The sequence below is a fragment of the Ornithorhynchus anatinus genome, chromosome 6 (genome assembly GCF_004115215.2).
Source record: "Ornithorhynchus anatinus isolate Pmale09 chromosome 6, mOrnAna1.pri.v4, whole genome shotgun sequence".
Taxonomy (NCBI): Eukaryota; Metazoa; Chordata; class Mammalia; order Monotremata; family Ornithorhynchidae; genus Ornithorhynchus; species Ornithorhynchus anatinus.
Window position 1 is genome coordinate 40,008,767 of NC_041733.1, and position 22,618 is coordinate 40,031,384.

Genomic DNA, 22,618 nt, shown 5'->3' on the forward strand with positions numbered 1-22,618 from the left:
GTTTGCAGGCCGATGGGTTGGCTCTGCTTCCGGCCCCCGGGAAGGCCCGTTGCTCTGGAACTCCTCCTGTATCTCATGCATCTGAACACTCCTGAATAGTCCCCCGCCTCTGTGAACAGACCCAAACCACATTGGCCCATTTGAGCGGCAGGCCTGGGAGGGTGGTTGCTGAGAGAAGCAGCGTGGCCTAGTGGACAAAGCACGGGTCTGGGAGTCAGAAAGACCTGGGTTCTAATCCCCACTCCACCACTTGTCAGCTGTGTGAACTTGGGCAAGTCATTTCACCTCTCTGGGCTTCAGTTCCCTCATCTGTAAAATGGGGATTAAGGCTGTGTGCCCAACTTGATTAGCTTGTATCCACCCCAGCCCTTAGAACAGTGCCTGGCACATAATAAGCACTTAACAAATACCACCACCACCACCACCACCATCATCCTCATTAGTGGACTCACGGGTCGGATCTGCCCTTGCGCTCGTCCACCGTGGCCAGGTCCTTGCATTGGGAAACGAAGATCTGGAATTCCCTGTTCTTCTCGTCGTAGTCCAGGGCGAACTGGACGGTCCCCTGGGCGCCCACGCTGCCGAAGTCGCCGCTGTACACGCTGAGCACGCTCCCACTCACCTGGACCGGGGCAGACCAACAGCGTCAGGACACCCACCGGCCGGGGTCCCCCACAGGCCTCAAACACTGAGCCATGAGAAAGCCCCAACCTGCCCCTCTCCTTCCCCTGGGTTCCAACCTCAGGACACCACCAAAGTTCGTGTGGGGATGAGATGTCAGTGTCATCGGGTTAGAGGGTGAAGGGCATGAGCACTAGAAATGAGGTCAAGCTCCCTGGGTCCACCCTCCAACCCCCAAACCCAGAAGTCTGGGGGGTCTCAGAAAATGTCCCGAGTTCTGGAGGACATCAACGACGGGTAGTTCATTCATTCGGTCAGTCAATCATATTTATCGAGCACCTATTGTGTGCAAAGCACTGTATTGAGCACCTGGGAGAGTACCACTCCTGGTTTTCAGAATCAAGTCAGGTGATTGTATTTATTGAGAGCTTACTGGGTGCGGAGCACCGTACTAAGTGCTTGGGAGAATACAGTATAAGAATCTAACAGACACATTTCCTGCCCACGGCGAGCTTACAGCCTAGAGAAGCTTCAGGACCCAGCGTCTGCAGGGTTACGGAGGGTATGGCAGGAGGGCAAACCGGCCGGGACTATAGCCCGCTCTGGGTGCCAATAGGACTCATTATTCGGCCCTCGTGGACCGAGCCCAGAAAAGTCCGGTTACCCTCCTGAGGCCGGCCTCTCAGTGACTGGTGCGGGGAGAGAGAAAAGGCCTCTCACCTCGGGCACGTGTCGAAGTTTGGGCCTCAGCAGTTGGCTGTCACTGGGTGGTTGGTCTGGAAGCAGACTGGGAAACCCCGATGCACTGAACGGTCACATGAAATCAGGGTCAAAAAGCCAGCGAGGCCAAGAAAATGGGACCTGGGCAGGGGGCAGTTCTAGCCTTTCACTTGCTGTGTGACCTTGGGGAAATCACTGTCCCTCTTTGGGTCCCTGCTTTCTTGTAGGCAAAAAGAGGCTAAGTATGCTTGCCTCACCCTTCCTTGGGGGGCCATCAGGAGGAAGAAGGGGCTGTAGAAGTTCATTCATTCGTTCAATCGTATTTATTGAGTGCGTACTCTGTGCAGAGTACTGTACTAAGCACTTGGGAGAATACAATACAACAATGAACAGACACCTCCCCTGATCACAACAAGCTTAGGGTCTAGAAGGGGGAAAATGGGGGTGATTATTATGCAAGGTAATTATTATGGCAGCCCATATTGCCGTTCAACTATAACCCCCTTGAAGGCAAATACCCTGAATTCGACTTTTCTTGTACTTTCCCTAGGGCAGATTTTCTCCTCTGAGGGCTGTAGAACCAGAGGGCAGTGATATGGAGGAAGTTCCCATCTCACCAGGAAAGGTAAGACCCTCTTAACAGTACTTGTTAAGTGCTTACTATGTACCAAGTACTGTTCTGAGCACTGGGGTAGATACAAGCTAAGCAGGTTGGACACAGTCTCTGTCTCATGTTCTTAATCCCCATTTTCCAGATGAGGTAACTGAGGCCCAGAGAATAATAATAATAATAGTGGTATTTGTTAAGCGCTTACGATGGGGTAGATACAAGGTAATCAGGTTGTCCCACATGGGGCTAGCAGTCTTAATCCCCAGATTGAGATGAGAGAACTGAGGAACAGAGAAGTTGAGTGACTTGCCCAAGGTCACACAGCAGACAAGTGGCGGAGTCGGGATTAGAACCCGAATCCTTCTGACTTCCAGGCCCAGGCTCTATCCACTGAGCCATGCTGCTTAGGGTTGTATGGTTTGCAGAGCACCATATTGAGCTCTTGGGAGAGTTCAGTTCAACAAAATAGATGCAATAGATACAATAAAATAGATACAATAGATAGCGTACACTCTAGTGAGCTTCTGTCAGCCTCCAGGAGAGAGAGGATGGAGAGCCATCACAATTTCCACCCAGTGGTCACAGGCAGACAGGAGCTCCGATCAGCCATAATGGGTTTCCTTGGCGATTATTATCATCTATTTGGGAACTCTGTGAGTGTCCAATCTCACACTCTCGGTCCTACCCCAAACCCTTACCACAAAATAAGTACCATAATAATAATAACTTTTATTATTATTATCTCTAGAGCCAAATGCCACTGAGATCCAGGGCGGCCCAGGACTAATGTCACTTTATCGTCATCCACCTGGACAAAAGGGGTCCCTGGACCCCACTAGAGAGTCGGGGAGTGGGGAGAGGTGGGGGAAGCGACTATCCACCGCCCATCTTTCCCCCACCACGGCGGGGTCGCGAGTCCATACCGAGGAGACGGAGGCCATGTCTGAGGAGTGGCTGCCGATGCTGGGGGTTTTCTTGTGCCGGCTGAACTGGAAGCTGATCTCCGAAGCTGTGTCCGACTCGGTCTGCCCAAGGAAAAACGGTGAGACCCGTGAGTGTTGGGAGAGCCGGCCAACACCAGAGGCCGTGTTCGGGGCCCCGACCTTCGGCCTTCACGACGGAGGCTCGACGACCCCAGAAATTCGCCGCCTAAAAGGACCGAGACTTGTCTCTCTGGTGCCAGACGGGCCAGCTGGGTGCCAGGAGGTGACCGGCCCCATTGACCTGTGCCCAGCGGGGGCTCTGCAGCAGGCAGAGAGTGGACACACGGCTTCTTCTGGCCCTCCGTTTCGCCGAGCGGCGAGAGATGAACTCCAAAAGCAGAGCAATAGCCCGGCCCCGCTTACCTCAGACAAGAAGGAGGGAGTGGATCGGCTCAGATCCTTGGCTCTCTCGGGCTCCAAAAGTTGATGGCTCTGAGGCTTGTTATAGGCTGTCGACACAGAGAGGTTGGCTTGTTGTTGTTGTTGCTTTTCGCGGTATTTGTTAAGTACTTACATGTGCCAGGCACTGTACTAAGTGTTGGGATGGATACAAGCTAATCAGTTTGGACACAGGCCCTGTCCCACGTGGGGAATCACAGTCTTAATCCCCATTTTACAGATGAGGAGACTGAGGAACAGGAAAGTGAAGTGGTTGCATGAGGCCACATGGCAGACAAGTGGTGAAGCTGGGATGAGAATAACTAGTTACGCGACCCTCCAAGCAACTGATTCTCTTCCCCTCTTCAAAACCCTACTTAAAACTCACCTCCTCCAAGAGGCCTTTCCAGACTGAGCTCCCCTTCTCCCTCTACTCCCTCTACCACCCCCCTTCACCTCTCCGCAGCTAAACCCTCTTTTCCCCCTTTCCCTCTGCTCCTCCCCCTCTCCCTTCCCATCCCCTCAGCACTGTACTCGTCTGCTCAACTGTATATCTTTTCATTACCCTATTTTGTTAATGAAATGTACATCGCCTTGATTCTATTTAGTTGCCATTGTTTTTACGAGATGTTCTTCCCCTTGACTCTATTTATTGCCATTGTTCTTGTCTGTCCGTCTCCCCCGATTAGACTGTAAGCCCGTCAAACGGCAGGGACTGTCTCTATCTGTTGCCGACTCGTTCATTCCAAGCGCTTAGTACAGTGCTCTGCACATAGTAAGCGCTCAATAAATATTATTGAATGAATGAATGAATAATAATAATAATTTTTTTTGTTAAGCACTTACTATGGGCCAGGCACCGTACTAAGTGCTGGGGTGGATATAAATTAATAATAATAATAATAATGGCGGTATTTGTTAAGCGCTTACTATGTGCAAAGCACTGTTCTAAGCGCTGGGGGGGATACAAGGTGATCCCCATTTTACAGATGAGGTAACTGAGGTACAGAAAAGTTAAGTGACTTGCCCAAGGTCACAGAGCAGACAAGTGGAGTAGCCGGGATTAGAACTCATGACCTTCTGACTCCCAGGCCCGTGCTCTATCCACTAAGCCATGCCGCTTCTCGTTATCAATAGGGTAAAATATTACCATTATTATCATCCCTCCTTTCTCCCGCTCCACGTAGTCCCACCAGACAGGAGAGGGGGCAAATCCACCTTGGTTTCAGTGGCGTTCTCCCAACAGAACCCCCGGGTTGATGCCAGCACCCTCTGGCAGCCAACATAAATACAATCCACTTTGGAGCTCCATCTAAAGCAGAAATTCTGCCGCCAAAGTCTGTATGCAGACTATTGGATTTGACTCTGGGATTTCAAGTGAAGGATCAACTGACGCAAAACATTTTTTGACAAATTTCTCTGGGGTTTGGGCCCTCTTGGACCCTGTCGGATTAAACGTGGGTCTCGTTCCTGCTGCCTGCTTCTTTTTCCACTTTGCTTAGAGTCTAGACATGACCAATTCCATCCAGAAGGTATTTTTCAACTCTAGGATGTGGGAAAAAGAGGAGCAGCATGGCCTAGTGAAAGAAGCACGGGTCTGGGAGCCAAAGGACCCAGCTTCTAATTTTAGCTCTGTCAGTTGCCTGCTATGTGACCTTGGGCAAGTCACTGCACTACCTGTTGCTTTAAGGCTGAGCCCTGTTTGGGACGGGGACCATGTCCGACCTGAATCATTTGTATCTACTCCAGCACTTAGAAAAATGCTGGACAAACAATAAGACCTAAACAAAAAACATTTTTTTAAATGATATTTGGCAAGTGCTTATTATGTGCAAGGCACTGTATTACATATTTATTTTAATTTATTTATATTAATGTCTATCTCTTCCTCTAGACTGTAAGCTCTCTGTGGGTAGGGGACGTATCTATGCCAACTCTGTTAGCGACAATGCATAGTGGACAGAGCATGGGCCTGGGAATCTGAAAAACCTGGGTTCTAATCCTGACTCCACCATTTGTCTGCTGGGTGATCTTGGGCAAGTTATTTCACTTCTCTGGTCCTCACAATTCCCTCATCTGTAAAATGAGGATTAAGAATGCGAGCCCCACGTGGGACAGGGACTGTGTCCAACCCGATTTGTTTGTTTCCACCCCAGTACCTAAAACATTCATTCATTCATTCATTCATTCAATAGTATTTATTGAGCACTTACTATGTGCAGAGCACTGTACTAAGCGCTTGGAATGAACAAGTTGGCAACAGATAGAGACAGTCCCTGCCGTTTGATGGGCTTACAGTCTAATCGGGGGAGACAGACAGACAAGAACAATGGCAATAAATAGTCAAGAACAGTGACTGGCACACAGTATGCACTTAACAAATACCACAATTATGATTCTTATTACATTATATTCTCTCTACCACTTAGAAAAGCAGCATGGCTCAGTGGAAAGAGCACAGGCTTGGGAGTCAGAGGTCATGGGTTCGAATTCTGCTCTGCCACTTGTCAGCTGTGTGACTGTGGGCAAGTTACTTAACTTCTCTGTGCCTCAGTTACTTCATCTGTAAAATGGGGACTAAGACTGTGAGGCTCACGAGGGATGACCTGATTACCCTGTATCTACTCCAGCGCTTAGAACAGTGCTCTATACATAGTAAGCACTTAATAAATACCAACATTATTATTATTAGGAATAGTAGTACAGTCCCCTGCACACAGTAAACACTCAATAAATATGTATGATTGATTGATAGCACCCAGGGTTTCTCAACTGCTCAGAAACCAACATCACTACAAGACCCCAACCCCTAACATGAGAAGCAGCATGGTCTGGTGGTTAGAGCAAGGCCCTGGGAGCTAGAAGGCCTTGGGTTCTAATCCCAGCTCCACTACCTGTCTGCTGTGTGACCTGGAGCAAGTCACTTCACTTCTCTGTGCCTCAGTAAACCTCATCTGTAAAAGGGAGATTAAGACTGCGAGCCCCATGTGGGGCATGGTCCGGGTCCAAACTGATTAGTTTGTATCTACCTCACAGCTTAGTACAGAGCCTGGCAGAAAGTATGTGTATACAAGTAGGATTTTTTTTTTAAATAGGAATGGAACTGGGTGCCAATGCCTTTAATATCTGCCCTGCCAAAAAAGCAATCAGCCTGGCAAACTGAACAAAGAAACAGTATTCTTTTATGGGGTGAGGGGGAAGGGGCCAGCTATCCAGAAGGAGAACTGGCTTCAGGCTGAGACAGAACTTTAAGTTTCTGGGTTCTCACTGGCAGCCAAAAGGAAAATCTCTTCCAGATTATCTCTGGCACAAACACACCACCACTATGGTGTTCCGAAGCTCCAGGAAGCTTCCTCGGGAGACCAAATAGCTTGTACTCCTTTTCCTCAATTTCCACTTTCTAAAGGGTTATAATAATTGTGAGGTCTGTTCAACGCTTCCTAGGGGCCAAGCACCATGCTCAGGGTTAGGGTAGATACAAATAATGGGATTGGGCAGTCCCTGTCCTACATGGGGTTTGCAGGTTGAGGGGACGGAGAACAGGTACTGAATCCCCATTTTACAGGTGGGGTAACTGAGGCCCAGAGAAGTACAGTGACTCACCCGAGGTCACCCGGCAGGCAGGGGGCAGAGCCAGGATTTAGAAGCTAGGTCCTCCAGTTTCCAGGCCCGTGAGGGGCTTTCTAGGCCTCGATGCTTCAAATACTAGATGAGATCTGGATTCCAACAAGGATGACGGATTTAAAAAAACAGGGAATGTACCCAAAATTCATAGGGGCATGCTTACAGGCACTGTGATACTCACCAATACGTTTATGCCCATATCCTTATACTTTACTATAGGTGCTATTTGTAATTTATTTTAACATCTGTCTCCCCCTGTAGACTGTAAGCATCTCCAAGTCAGGAAGTGTCTATCAGTTCTAGTGTACCATACTCTCCCCCAAGCTCTTAGTACAACACTCCGCATATGGTAAGCACTCAATAAAGACAATCGATCGACCAATGGATTGCACTGCCTAACATCCCCCATCAGCCTGTCTACCAACGCTATCAAACTGTACTCTCCTGGGCTTAGTATGGTGCTTCTAAATGTTCAATAAATACCACTGACTGATTGATTAAAAAGGGAGGAGGAGTGTGCCACCTTGGAGAGGGCAAAAAAGGAAGAGATATTCTCTACCGAGCTCTTACTTTCCTCTTCCTTCTCCCTTTCCTCAGTTTTTTTTTCCTCTTTTTCCTCCTCCTCTTTCCCTATTGTTAGGTTTAGTTCCCCACTAAATTGACACACCCCATAGTTTTGAGTAGCTAAAATTAGGCAAAATGTTGAGTCACTTATGTGAGTAAATATGGTAATCTATCTCTCTCTATCTCTCTCCCCCTCTCACATACATTACCTTTCTGGCAATTCCTTCCTGTTGCTCTAGAGCTCCCGGGATGCAGGGATCGGCTAGTTGGTATTGACATTTATCGGAAGAAAATTCACCTGGGACTTTAATTGAGCCACTTTACTGCTTGCTTATATGCCAATGGGGCTTATATGGGTAGACTGGAGCTTGAGGAAATGATTCTATTTGGAGGAGAATCCTGATCATATTGCCTTTGTTGGGTGCATTTCATAGTTACTTCATTTGACTACTCATGCTGGATGCCTATAGCTTCCTCTTCCCTCCTGGCCATCAGCAAATCTTCAAGGATTTGAATGCCTAAAATCAGCTCAGAGCTGGGGACAGTTACCTCATCTGTAAAATGGAGATAAAAGTGTGAGCCCCATGTGAGACAGGGACTGTGTCCAACCTGATTACCTTGCATCTGCCCCAATGGCTTGGAACAGAGCTTGGCACATAGTAAGCGCTTAACAAATATGATTATTATTATTATTATGGGGTAGTGTTCAGTCCCTTGATCATTTCCCGGGATAAAGGGAGGAAACTCACTCTCAGTACTCGTGTAAACATTGACCATGCTCTTTGCTAGATTCACGCCGTTGGCTCGGGCCAGGGCCTGGACAACAGGAGAAGTGCAGTCGGTCACCTCTGGAGGGGATGAGGGAAAGACAAGACGTGCCAAAGTTATACGTGTAAACAGAATCTGGGCCTCGAGGCACACAAAAGCATAAACTAGACTGTAAGCTTGCTGTGGGCAGGAAATGTACCTGTTATATTGTTATAATGTACTTTTCCAGGCACTTAGTACGATGCTCTGCACAAAGTAAGTGCTCAATAAATACAATTGACTAACTAAGCAAGGCCATTCCTGTGATGGGCCCGGGCAACCAGATGTTTTATGTCAGAAAGCGCTGCCCTCAAGGCCATCCAGCTGGAGGGTGGAAAGGTGAGCTACTTTGGACTTTTGTTAAATAATGGAGAAACCATCACCGAGAAAGACAGCCTCTACCCGCCCAGCTGCCCGGTCTTTGCTGACACCCTCAGATTGCCCCACCCTCAGGGCGACGGCCTGAAGAAGAAGATGACGCAGAACTATGTGGACCTGCTCTCTGAGGAACATTCGCCCATAGAGGAGTATCTCTGTCCAGCTCTGAGGATGGAAAACAAAATGGTCCCTGGACTGGTAAGAAGGGAAGGGGGAAGGGAGTGAGAACGGATGAGAAGACTGAGGGAAATCGAACCCAACCAACAGCGTCCCTGAAGACCCTGAGGCCAGGAAGACAGAAGGGAGCCCAGTGACCCAGGAAAGAGGGTTGGGAGGGTTCCAGGACCTGAAGGAACCAACTCAGGGGAGAGAGGGAGACGCAAGGGCAGGAAAGGCCCGGGGACACCTGTGCTCGAAGGAGTGGCTGTGGACTTTCTTCTTCTGCTCTGGTCCAGCTCGCTGGTCATCCCCAGGGTCTTTTTACCCATTGATTGCCCCCAATCCTCAGGGTCCTCATCTTCGGAGACCACGGTCTCGATCATGATCTTCACCCGGTTCTGTAGGGACTCCCCGACGGGGGTACTTTCTTCTGAGAGCACGTACTCGTCGGCCGGAGTCTTGGGCTCAAAGGTGGCCGGCCGTGGGGGCAGCTCGACGGGGAGGGAGGGGATCCTCACAGGCAGTCTGGATTTTCGTCCCTCCAGCCGGGGGGCCCCGTCCTCTCCAACGGGGGGCTGCCGGCCACGGTCCTCGCTGGAGTCGCTCCTGGCGGCCATGGCGCCGTGGGCCTTGGCTTGGGTGGACTTGGGAGCCGAGGACCAGACCCCCTTCCGGTGTGGGACCGCATAGATCGGTTCATCCTCACTGGATGACAAGGTCGCCGGCCGCTTGTGGGGCAGGCGGGACCTTGGGGCCTGCTCTTGGGTCGGAGGCCCCGGGGCCGAGCGACCCGGCCCTAACGCCCGCATGCCGAGCTCATCCTCAGCTTCCGAAGCTGAGCTCGGGGCCACGCACTCCGCCCCCTTCTCCCAGAAGTCCTTGAGGTTCCTGAAGTGCTCTCGGTTGAGGCCAATCTCTTCATCTTTGGGACTGTTCCTCATGGGCGAGATGGTGTAAGGGCCCCCCGGCTTCCCTGTGGGTGAGGACAGGTCACAGGGGGTGAGGGGCTCCCGCTGGGCCTCGGGCCGCTCCTCGCTGCTCAGCACCGGCTCTGACCCAACCCATTTCCGGCTGGGCTTCCTTTTGATGGGAATCCGGCTGCCGGGGCCAGTTTCTCCTCGAGGGCTGTTTTTGTCCGCCGTGAGCCTGGGAGGGGAGCCGGGCACGGCCGGCTGGTCCAGCCAGAGGTGGGAATTGGCGTGGGCTGGGTCTCTTTCTGAAACTACAGCTGGGGTGGAAGGAACATCCAGATCTGTAACAACAAGCCAGCGAGTAGAGTTCAACCCTCAGCTTGGCAGGTTCACTGCAGAAACTTCCTGCCATGGAGGGGCGGAGACAATCCCACACTTCAATTTTCCTGGGTCCTCATTCTCTCCCTGCTCTCAGGATTACTATTATTATTGTTATTATTCTATTGGTTAAGCACTTACTCTGTCTCAAGTACTGTTCTGAGCGCTGGGGTAGATACAAGCTAATCAGGTTGGACATAGTCCCTGTCCCACAAGGGGCTCACAGTCTAAGTAAAAGGGAGAACAGGAATTGAATGCCCATTTTAGAGATGAGTAAAGTGACATTAAATGACTTGCCCAAGGTCACAAAACTGGCAGAGCCAGGATAAGAACCTAGATTCTTTGACTCCCAAGCCCATGTTCCTTCTCCCCGGCCATGATGCTCTCTCAATCAAGCAATCAATCTTATTTATTGAGCGTTTACTGTGTGCAGTCATTGGATAAACCTCTTGGGAGAGTACAATATAAGAGAGTTGGTTGACACATTCCCTGCCCACAGTAAGTAAGGGAGATACACAAGGAGAGGGAGACATTGTCTCTCCTCTGCCAGGCCCTTCTGGGGACAGGGATCTGGGCTGATAGCAGGGGAGGATAAGGAGTAACAGAAAGTCTCAGCAATGGCAACCTCGAGGGGAGTCGTACTAGAATGTGAATCAGAGATGCCAATTGCCCTGCCTTAGCCGGGACATAAAATGGAGTGTGGGCGAGACCCCCGGGGGGACCTTGCTTTCTCCTGCCACTGGAAGTGGCCTGAGGAGAAATCTTCACAGAAACTGTCATTTTAGAATTCACTCCCTGCTAATCTTTTAGATGCAGGTGGCAGCTAGTCGCCTGGCTGGGCCTAGGAGAAGTCGTTCGTGGAGGCGAGAGGGCAAACCAGATGGCCCGCGAGGCCTCTTCCAGATGCTACCCATCGGTATCAGGCTCTTGACATCTCCCTTCTCCGGGAGCTGCCCGGCACCTCGCCCCCACTGCCCGGCCCCCGGGGTCCCCCCTAGTGCTTTGATCACGGGGTGCGGGCATGGGGACCCCTTGGGCCGGTTCGGATGGGCTTACCTTTCTCGGAGAGCTGTGAGCCTTCTGCAGCAATCAGGAAGGGGCTCAACCCAATGCCGCTGTCTGCTGGAGAGATGTCACTGAGCCTCTGAATGAGAACGAGACATGGTCCCCCTGAGGTGAGTGGCATCCCAGGACCCCTGACCTGTGCCCTACCCGCCTCTGCCCCAGGTCTGACAGGGATTCCTGGGGCCAATCCTATGTGTCAGCTCTAAGTGACGGGATCTCTCTGTCTCCTTCTTACTCAGCTTTCAGCACCAGAAAAATCTCTTGGCTCACTTTTTCTCAATCAATAGAGCCAGGGAAGCTGGGGAAAACTGCCGTCCAGAGGAAGACGCAGCATATAGGAGATCTCCAACCTGCCACACTGTTGCCGGCTATCCAGGCAAAGGGATTCCTACCTCTTCATATCAGGCAGGGGCTTCCCTGAGCCCCAGCCGGGGTCTAAATAACACTTAACCACACCCACAGGGGGCTTCCTCTTTCCCACCGCTGAGAAGGACACCCGCCCCAGCTTGCTGGAAACTGAGGTGCCGTACACTGCAAGAGGGTTTGTTTAGATATGAGCAAGGAGTCAGACTGCCCAGGTGTCTGGAATCCTAGAATTCATTCATTCAATCGTATTTATTGAGCACTTACTGTGTGCTGAGCACTGTACTAGGCACGTGGGAGAGTGTAATACAACAATAAACAGAAACATTCCTTCCTCACAATGAGCTTACAGTCTAGGAAAAAAGCAGGTAGCCCAAGTGTCTTGGGGAGTCTTGACCGCAAAAATAATCATAATAATTGTGATATTTGTTAAGCACTTACTATGTGACAGGCACTGTACTGAGTGCTGGGGTAGATATAAGCAAATCGGGTTGGACACAATCCCTGTCCCAAGTGGGGCTCACAGTCTCAATCCCCATCTTACAGATGAAGTCATGAGGCTCAGAGAAGTGAAGTGACTTGCCCAGGGTCACCCGGCAGAGCCAGGATTAGAACCCATGACCTTCTGATTCCCAGGCCTGTGCTCCTATCCATTATACCATGCTGCTGTATAGAGGCAGAAGGGTGGACCAGACGACCTCTTGAGAAGACTGTAAACCCATCACTGGGCAGGGATTGTCTCTATCTGTTGCCAAATTGTATATTCCGAGCGCTTAGTACAGTGCTCTGCACATAAGTGCTCAATAAATACTATTGAATGAATGAATTCCTAGTAGTTCTGGGATTTTACCCCTGGGGTTGCCCAAGTGAGAGGATCGAGGCAGTAGTTCATGGGATGCCTGTCAAATGGGGTCTCTGGGGCTCACAAGAAAGGATTCGGTTGGGTTGTCAGGCCATCTCAAGGCCAAAAACGGATTGCAAACGGGCCCCCTCATCAGCACCCATAAACCGAGGAGCATTTTTGTGGGCTACAAGTCCTCTAGGAAACTAATTCTGAGTTTCCCCTCCCCTAGGGTGGCAGGGGTGAGCGGGCCGGACCACCGGCCGAGTGGGTTGGGCCTTGGGATCCGGGGTTCCGGACCCTCGCCACACCACGACCATGAGTCAGTAATCAAAGTTCGGCCTAGCGGCTGAAGCCTGGGCCTGGGAGTCAATCCCGGCTCTGCCTCTTGTCTGCTGGGTGACCTTGGGCAAGTCACTTCATTTCTCTGGGCCTCGGTTATCTCAATTGGAAAATGGGGATTAAGACTTTGAGCCCCATGTGGGACAGGGAGTGTCCAACCTGATTGCTTTGTATCCACCCCAGGGCTTAGTACGGTGTGTGGCACATAGTAAGCGCTTAACAAATACACTTTTTGAAAAAGGCCACAGTGTGGCGCTGTTCCCCTGCACCCAACCAAGCAGGACTACTTGACTGAGCCTTCAAATTTCCATCAATCTGCCCCGTGTCACCTCGCTGCTGCATCCGATAGCGTGGACAATCTTCGTGTGTACCCGTTGTGATTGTGGTTGTGAGCCATACACGGGCCTTCCTAGCCACCCATGCACCCAATGGTCCGTTGACCATCGGTGGCGTCTGAGTTAATCAATTCATTATGGTATTTGTTAAGCGCTTACCTTGTGCCAGGCACTGTACTAAGCTCTGGGGCGGATACGAGCAAATCAGGTTGGATACACTCACTGTCCCACTTGGGACTCACAGTCTCAATCTCCATTTTACAGATGAGGTAACCGAGGCACAGACAAATAAAGCGATTTGCCCAAGGTCACACAGCAGACAAATAGGGGAGCTAGGATTAGAAGCCAGGATCCTCCAACTCAGGCCCACGCTCTATCCACTATGTCATGGATTCTAATGCCGGCTCTACCACATGTCTGCTCTGTGACCATGGACAAGTCACTTGACTTCTCTGTGCCTCAGTTTCCTCATCTGTAAATCATGGATTAAGACAGAGAGCCCCGTGCTGGAAAGAGACTGTTTCCAACCTGACAAACTTGTCTCTAACCCAGCACTTAACCAACACCATTACCATTATGTATTGATACTACGTGACCCTGCTTGCAGTTTCATATCTCGCTAGACTCGACTGATTTCTTTCAGTGCTGGGGTCGGGATTCTGTGATTTCGGTGGGGCCGAGTTAGAGGTAGGAAGCCCAAGGGGCAGTCCGGCCCGTCCGGTGGGGCCACGGGCATCAGGACGCAGGGGCAACGGGTGAGAGGTACCTTATCCGACGGGGGAGAAGTTGGCAGGGTGGCGAGCTGCGGCCTGGGTTTGGGCAAGGGGCGACGCCTGTCGTCGCTGATGAGGTCCGTCTCGCCAGGCCTGCCCGAGGAGAGAGCCAAGTTAGCGAGGAGGAGCGGCACGGCCCAGTGGACAGAGCTTGGGCCTTTGAGTCAGAAGGTCGTGGGTTCTAATCCCACTTCTGCTACTTGTCTGCTGTGTGATCTAAGGCAAGGCACGTCACTACTCTGGGCCTCAGTTACCTCATCCGGAAAATGGGGATTGAGACGGTGAGCCTCATGTGGGACAGGGTCTGTGTCCAATCTGATTTGCTTGTATCGACCCTAGTGCTGAGTACAGTGCTTGGCACCCAGTAAGCGCTTAACTGATACCACCGTTATTATTGTTATCATTATTATTAATAGAGACTCTGTGGCCCCAAAACCTAGCAAGGCATCTGCCTGGAATAGGGGTATAATGGGATGGATTGGGTCGCAGGGGGCAGTTCTCACAAACACTGAACCCATGCAAGTCTCCAGATAGTGTAGATTAATGGCAAGAGCCCAGCAGGGAGAACTAGTGCTCATCTGCCACTTGCTTGATTGATTGATAATGGGTGGAGAATTGTACTAAGCGCTTGAGAGAGTACAATACAACAGAGTTAGCAGACACGTTCCCTGTCCACAGTGATTTTACAGTTCATACATCCCCAAGCGCTCGGTATCATTCTAGGTCTGAAATTTTTCAGAGCGATCAATCAATGGTATTTATCGAGTGCTTACTATGTGCAGAGCACACTACTAAGTGCTTGGGAGAGTACGACGCGAAAGAATGAACAGAAACGTTCCCTGCCCATAACAAGCTTTATCATTTTTATAAAATGGAATTTAAAGATATGTACTTCTGTGGGGCTAGGGGTGGGACAAATACCAAATGGCCAAAGGTCCCAGATCCAAGTGCGTAGCCAATGCAGAAGGGATCAGGGAAAAGGGAGGGCTTAATTGGGGAAACCCTCTTGAAGGAGATTATAATTATTGTGGCATTTGTTAAGCAATTACTATGTGCGAAGCACTGATCTAAAAGCTTGGGTAAATACAAGCTCATCAGTTCGGACACAGTCCTTTTCCCACATGTGGCTCATAGTCTTAATCCCCATTTCACAGATGAGGTAACTGAGGAACAAAGAAGTTAAATGATTTGCCCAAAGTCACACAGCAGACAAGGGACTAGAATCCAGGACCTTCTGACTCCCAGGCCCATGCTCGAACCACTAGACCTCGCTGCATCTCCAGTGACGTGACCTTCCCGGGGCCTGTCTGGTTAACACTGCGGTGGAATCAATGAAACAGCGACCGAAGGGCCCAGGCAAGGAGGAGTCCAGCCTATACCGTACCCAGAACACCTAAGCACACTAAGCTTTGTCTTTCGCACCCAGAGTCAATGGTGACCGGTCGTGCCCACCAGCGGGGTGTGGAGGTGGTGAATAAAGGTGCCAAAGCACTCCCACAGACTGCCTCTACCGAGCCATCCATCGTACTTACTGAGCACCTACTGCATGCAGAGCCCTGCGCTAAGCGATAGGGAGCAGTGTGGCCTAGTGGAAACACCACCAGTCTGGGAGACAGAAGACCTGGGTTCTAATCCTGCTCCGCCACCCGCCTGCTTTGTGATCTTGGGCAAGTCGCGGGTCTTCTCTCGGACTCAATCAATGGTATTTACTGAGCGTTTACCATGCGCACAGCAGCACTGTACAGATCACTTGGGAGCGTACAGAATGAGCAGAAACGTTAACAGCTGCCCATAACTAGCAGTCCCCTCAACCTTAAAATGCAGATTCACTGCCTGTTCTCCCTCCTGTTTAGACTGAGAGTCCCATGTGGGACAGGGACCGTGTCCAACCAGATTAACTTGTATCTCCCTCCGTGCTTAGTACAATGTTTGGCATATACTAAGCATTTAACAAATACCACAGTTGCTCTTATCGGAAAAGTACAATAGAGTTAGAGGACAGGATTCCTGCCCTCAAGGAGTGTGTAATATAGCAGAGGAAACAGGCGCAAACTAAATGACTAGAAGAGCCCACAGATGGAGAAAGTGCTTTGAAAGCTGAGTATTTACAGCTTTGATAAGCTGAGTATTTACATCGATACATAAAGTTGGTGGTGAATGCCCAAGGGACAAGGATTCAATAAATGAAGAGGGAAAGCTAAAATTTAGTCCATCTTTTGGCTAAAAGGTGGTAAAAAAGGGTAAAGCTGGCATCCCGGTAAACAGGTGGCATGGCACAAAACCTGTGGGATTGGCTAGCCCAGGTAGTCATAGGCCAGTCTGGTCTCATTTGGCTTGATTTCAAGCAACTCATTGTAAGCCAGCCAGCCAGGATGCCGTCAGGAAACACCCTGCTTCCTAAGGAGGTCTGTTTTGTTTGCTGGGCATGATCACCAGCGAGGGGGAAATAAAATCTCTCTCCCTAAGTTATTCTACAAATAGGATACAACGCCCAGGAATCTAACCCTCCCTTCCGGTTTCCCCTCCTCCCCACCCCCGGGGTCCTTTCTGGAATGGACTGTACTAGACACCCAAGTGAGAGGCTCGCTTGCTAATCAGTCCACCAGCACCGATCTGAGATAAAGACCGACCCCCTCAGAGGGGGTACACGCTGCAAGGTTTGAAATCATCCCCATTAACATCTCCCCAGCCCGGCTCCGAGGAAGCGGACCGGCCAGATGCCCTTGTCCCTGAGCCCTCTCCAGCCCTCCCGGCCCGCTGCCCTGGCCCGCGCTCACCTTCCGTCGCGTGGGGTCGGGCTGGGTCTGATAAAGGGGAGGCTCGTCTCCAGTGGCAGCGAGGAGCCCGACCGTCGCGAGCTCTCTCCGGGCAGCTCCTGACTCCCATCTGGGGAAAGAAAGGAAGAAGGGGAAAAGCAGATGAGACCCGAGGACTATTCCCCAAAGCCAACAGATGCTGCCCGACAGCTAACGTAACAGCCGCCACTCAGGCGTTCGAATGTGCATCGTCGGAACTCTCCGCTTCCTCCTCGGCCCCAGACAGTTGGCTCGCTCCCATCTTCCCTTTCTCTCCTCCCCCGGCTCCACAGCACTTATGTCCGGATCCAGCTGTCGTTTATTTTAATGATGGTCTGCCCCTCCAGTCTGGAAGCTCCTTCTGGGTAGGGACTATCATTGCCTCCTCTCTTCTTCATTCAATCATGTTTACTGTGTACTTACTGTTTGCAGAACACTGTACTAAGCGCTTGGGAGGGTACCATAGAACAATAATAGATACATTCCCTGCCCACGACGAGCTTACAGTCTAGACGGGGAAACATATTAATATAAATCACAGATATATAAGTTGTACTCTCCCAGTGCTTAATATGGTGCTCTGAACAAAGTAGGTGCTCCAGAATAATAATAAAAATAATTATGGTATGTTTTAAACACTTACTTCGTGCCAGGCACTGTTCTAAGAGTTGGGGTAGGTATAAGGAAATACCACTGATGATCGGTGCTGGCCCTCTTAGAACCAAAACTCATCAGGGGGCAGTGACCAAGTCTGCTTTCTCAATTTAATAGTAACTGTGGTTGTAACTAAGCATTTATTATTACCAAGTCCTAAGCACAAGATTTTCAGGTCAGACACAGTCCTTGTCCCACACGGGGCTCATAGTCTAGGTAGGAGGGAAAACAGGCATTGAAACCCCATTTTACAGATGAAGTAACTGAGACACAGAGCGGTCACCCAGTAGGCAAGTGGCAGGGCCAGGATTAGAAGCTAGGTCCTCTGATTCCCAGCCTTATGCTCTTTCCACTAAGCCTTGCTGTTTCCCAATTAAGCAAACAGAATCAATCGCTGGTACTGATTGAGTGCTCACTGAGTAGAGAGCACCATATTAAACATTTGACTACGGTAATCAATCAATCCATGGTATTTATTGAGAGTTTACTGGGGGCAGAGGACTGTATTAAGCCCTTGGGCGAGTACAATATAACAGAGTTGGTACACACATTCCCTGACCACAATGAGCTTGCATTCTAAAAGGAGACAGACATTAATATACATCAATAACTTATGAATATGTACATAAGTGCTGCAGTGCTGAAGGTGAAGTGGATACCAAAAGCCTAAAGGGTATGGATCCAAGTGCAGAGATGCTGCAGAAGGGAGAGGGAGTCAATCAAGGAAAAGAGGATTTAACCGGGGGAAGGCCTCTTGGAGGAGATGTGTCCTTAATAAGGCTTTGAAGGTGGGGAGAGTGGTGATTTGGTGTGATTTGGAAGGGAAAGGCGTTCCAGGCCAGAGGCGGGATGTGGAAAAGGGATCGGCGGTGAGATGGGCGAGATCGGGGCACAGTGAGTAAGCAAAGTGTATGGGCTGGGCTGTAGCAGGAGATCAGTGAGGGAAGGCAGGAAGGACCAAGCTGAATGAGTACTTAAAGTAAGAAGTTTCTGTCTGATGGAAGTTCTTGAGGAGCAAGGAGAGTTGGACTGAACTATTTTTTTAGAGAATGATCCAGGAGCAGAGTTAAATATAGATTGGAGTGGCGAGAGACGAGGAGGAAAGCAAGGAGGCAGATGCAGTAGTCAAGGAGGGATAGGGTAAGTGCTTGGATCAGGATAGTAGCAGTTCGGATGGAAAGGAACGGGTGGATTTTAGTGATGTAGTAGAGGTAGAACAGACAGGATTTGGTGACAGATTGAATATGTGGGCTGTGTGTGAGAGATAAGTTGAGGACAACGCCAAGTTTACCGGCTTGTGAGATAGGGAGGATAGTGATATTGTCTACACTGATGAGAGAGACAAGGGGAGGACAGGTTTTGGGTGAAGATAAGGAGTTCTGTTGTGGGCGTGTTTAGCTTGAGGTGTCGGCGGAACATCCAAGAGGAAATAGAGACTTCAGAGGAGTTCTCCAAGGGATTGGGTATATATGGAGAGTGGAAGGGAGATCCAGAACTGAGCCTTAAGGGACCCTGCTGTCAGAGGGTGAGAAGGGGAAGAGAAGCCTGCTAAAGAGAGATAGGAGGAGAACCAGGTGACGACATTGCCACTGAAGCCAATACTGGATAATGTTTCTAGAAGTGGGTGGTCAACAGTGTCAAAGGCAGCAGAGAGATCTAGGAGGAATAGGATGGAGTAGAGGCCATCAGATTTGGCAAGAAGGTGGTCATAGGTGGCATTAGAGAGGGCTGTTTCTGTGGAGTGAAGGGGGTGGAGGCCAGATTAGAGGGGATCAAGGAGAGAATTGGAGGAGGGGAAAAGGACACAGTGGGTGTAGATGATTTTTTCAAGAAGTTTGGAGAGGAATGACAGGAGGGAAGAGTTGGCAGATCTGATCCCCACCCCCTGAGGAGTCTAACATCAGGCCTCGTCTCTCTGTCCAGGGAGGTCAGATGTTTGCACAGGGTGAGGAGGAGCGAATCTTGGGTGCATTCATTTTTCAACAATGGGATCACCAGTCCTTAAACACAGAGGCCCTCAGATGTCTGTCTCTCTCTCCAAATTTAAGCTCGTCATGGGAAGGGAATGTGTCTGTTTATTGCCATATTGTACTCTCCCAAGCACTTAGTACAGTGCTCTGCACACAGTAAGTGCTCAATAAACACAACTGGCAGAAGGACAAATGTCAGAAAAGAGCAGACGTTACCAGTGTGTTATAAGGTCACACTCCTTGTCTGAAAGGGTGATTCAATAAGTTACTAAGGGAGAATTAATAATAACAATAATAATAATAATACACTGTGGTATTTAAGCAATTATTATGCTGCAAGCACTCTACTAAGAGCTGGGGTAGATACAAGATAATCAGGTCAGGCCCAGTCCCTTTCCCATATGGGACTCAAGTTTAAATAAGAGGGAGGGCAGATGTTGCTCCCCACTTTACAGATGAGTTACTCGAGGCACGGGGAAATGAAGTGACTTGCCCCAGGTCCCACAGCAGGCAAGAGGCAGAGGCAGGATTAGAATCCAGGTCCTCTTACTCCCAGGCCCATGCTCTCTCTGCTATGCCATGCTCCTTCTCCAAGGTGGAAAGTGGCATTCCTCAGCACTAGGTAGCCATCTATCTGTCTAGGGCACATCTCCTCCGAGAGGCCTTCCCTGACTACACCCTCCTTTTCTTTTCTTCAACTCCCTTCCTGCGTCATCCTGACTCGCTCCCTTTATTCATCCTCCCTCCCAGCACTTATGTCCATATCTGTCACTTATTTATTGCTACTAATGTCTGTCCCCACTCTAGACTATAAATTCATTGCAGGCAGGGGATCTGTCTGTTATATGTTTGTATTGTACTCTCCCAAGAGCTTAGTATGGTGCTCTGCGCACAGTAAGTGCTCATGGCATAGTGGATAGAGCACGGGCCTGGGAGTCAAAAGGCCATGAATTCTACCCCCGGCTCCGCCTCCCGTCCGCTGGGTGACCGTGGGCTAGTCACTTCACTTCTCTGTGCCTCATTTGCCTCATCTGTAAAACAGGGATTGAGAGTGTGAACCCCAGATGGGACAGGGACTGTATCCAACCCAATTTTCCTGTATTCATCCCAGTGCTTAGTACAGTGCCCGGTACCTAGTGAGCGCTTAGCAAATACCACAATTACTACAAATATGACTGACTGACTGAGTGGTTCGGCCATGATCCAGGTCGATACAGGGGCTGGAACGTCACTCCACCGCTCTTCCGAGCCTCGGGTCACGTGACTCAATGGGCTTGTGGTGTGCTCATCTTAACAGGGCCAACCAATCCCCCAGCTGACCAGTTCTTACGCCTCGTGGGAAAACGGCCAAACCGACCCCTAAAACTCCAATGGCGCAGTGGTAGCCTCGAGGACTGATCCGGTCCGGGATTTGCCTTAAGCTGCTTCCTGTTTTGACTGGATGCCACCTTGGCTTGGCACACACCCAAGGAGCTAATAAGAGCAGATCCTGATTGTTTGTACTGGCTCAGGTCACGGGCCTGCCTTCAGAGGGCTGAACTGCCGCCTGACAGAATCCGGATGGAGATGAGAGACGCATTTAGAAACGTGTGGCAAGCCTTAGGTCCAGGTCCCAGGGTGGGTCTGGAAGTCTAAAGGACATGGGTTCTAATCCCGGCTCCTGCTCTTGTCTGCTCAGAGACCCTGGGCAAGTCTCTTCCCTTCTCTGGGCCTCAGTTCCCTCGTCTTTAAAACGGGGATTAAAACTGAGAGCTCCACAAAGGACGGGGACTGTGTCCAACCTGATTAGCTTGAATAGACTCCAATGCTTAGTACTGTGCCTGGCACATAGTAAGCACTTAAAGGATGCCATTAAATAGAGGGAGAACAGATACTTCATCCCCGTTTTACAGATGAGGAAACTGAGGGACAGCGAACTTAAGTGACAGGCCACTTGCTTGCTGTGTGAACTTGGCCAAGTCAATTCACTTCTCCGTGCCTCATTTCCCTCATCTGATTAGCTTGTATCTGTCTTAGTGCTTAGTACAATGCCTGGAACATAGCAAGTGCTTAACAAATACCATTACAAAAAAAAAGGGTGAAAAGTCTAGTGCCAGACACTCCTCCAGGTGGCCCCCATCTTGGATAAAATGGAACTGAGTCCCTTCCAGCCTGAGAACGTTATCCACCAGCCTCTCCCTGGGAATCACAGATTTTCTATTTTTAGACTCAAGAAAGATGCTGTGATCATGACGACATGGACTTCCCACCCACCTTCAGATTTCAGCCTGTCTCGTTTTGTCCCACTTCACAGACGAGGCATAGAGAAGTGACTTGACTTGCCCAAGATCACTCAGCAGACAAGTGGCGGTCTTTCTGACTCCTGGGCCCATGCTCTATCCACTACACCACGCTGCTTCTCATGCTACTGTGTAACCATGGGCAAATCACTTAACCTCTCTGTGCCTCAGTCTCCTCAAATGTAAAATGGGGATTCAGTACCTGTTCTCCCTCCTACTTAAGATCGTGAGCCCCCATGCAGGAAAGGGATTGTGTCCAATCAAATTAGCTTGTACCTACCCCAGCGCTTAGTACAGTGCCTGACACATGGAAGGGCTTACCAAATGCCAGAAAAAAAGAGAGATCTGCTCACCAGAGCATATCAGCTTCTCATATATGCCCAAGGGAGGCCGTCAGAACCCTTTAGCAGCAAGATAGGAAGGGGAGATTCTCCACACATGAACAGCTGGCTAACTCGTGTCTCATCCTGATATTTGAGAGAAACACCCAGGAGGATGGCATAAGCTGGTCACAGCTCAGCATCTTTGCAGCTAAGGATTTGGCATCTAGTCATTTGGCTGTTTCAGGATGAACATTTTTAAAAATGGATTTGTCCCCAGATAAAATCCCTACGTGGGCGTCTTTAGCTTGAGGTGTCGGCGGGACATCCAGATAGAGATGACCTGACACCAGGAGGAAATAAGAGACCGCAGAGGAGTTCTCCAAGGGATTGGGTGTAGATGGAGAATGCAAGGGAGATCCGAACTGAGCCTCTCATATTGACAGGATAAGCAGTATGATCCGGTGATTTTAGAATCCTCTGGGTTTTTCCTTCCCAAATGACTAAGAGGCTGATGTACACTCATTTCCGCTACGACGTGGCGTATGCTCATTTCTGCTACGATGTGGTAACCATGCCCCCCAAGAACCTGGCAAGGTATGGAAACACTGACTTAGACTAGCCAGTGGATTCATTGGGAATTAATGGGTTTGGCATTTCTCGAGACACAGACTCCACAAAACCCCGGGAAGCCTGCCGGCTCCTGGAGTGGTAGCAGTGGCTACGGGAGTGCCCTGGATTCCGAGCC

General features: G+C 50.1%; 1 protein-coding gene across 2 annotated transcripts in view; it reads right to left on the bottom strand.

Moving 5' to 3' along the window:
- The window catches only part of LOC100078345 (synaptotagmin-like protein 2), a 72,415-nt gene that overhangs the window by 13,434 nt on the left and 36,363 nt on the right, over positions 1-22,618 (bottom strand). For both annotated transcript variants that reach the window (XM_029067885.2, XM_039912425.1), the window contains exons 4-11: positions 16,630-16,738; positions 13,846-13,945; positions 11,190-11,277; positions 9,092-10,096; positions 8,250-8,348; positions 3,298-3,383; positions 2,875-2,976; positions 453-622 (exon numbers count right to left, since the gene is read on the bottom strand). In XM_029067885.2, coding sequence (XP_028923718.1) covers positions 453-622; positions 2,875-2,976; positions 3,298-3,383; positions 8,250-8,348; positions 9,092-10,096; positions 11,190-11,277; positions 13,846-13,945; positions 16,630-16,738 — 1,759 coding nt within the window. The remainder of the gene's footprint in view (positions 1-452; positions 623-2,874; positions 2,977-3,297; positions 3,384-8,249; positions 8,349-9,091; positions 10,097-11,189; positions 11,278-13,845; positions 13,946-16,629; positions 16,739-22,618) is intronic.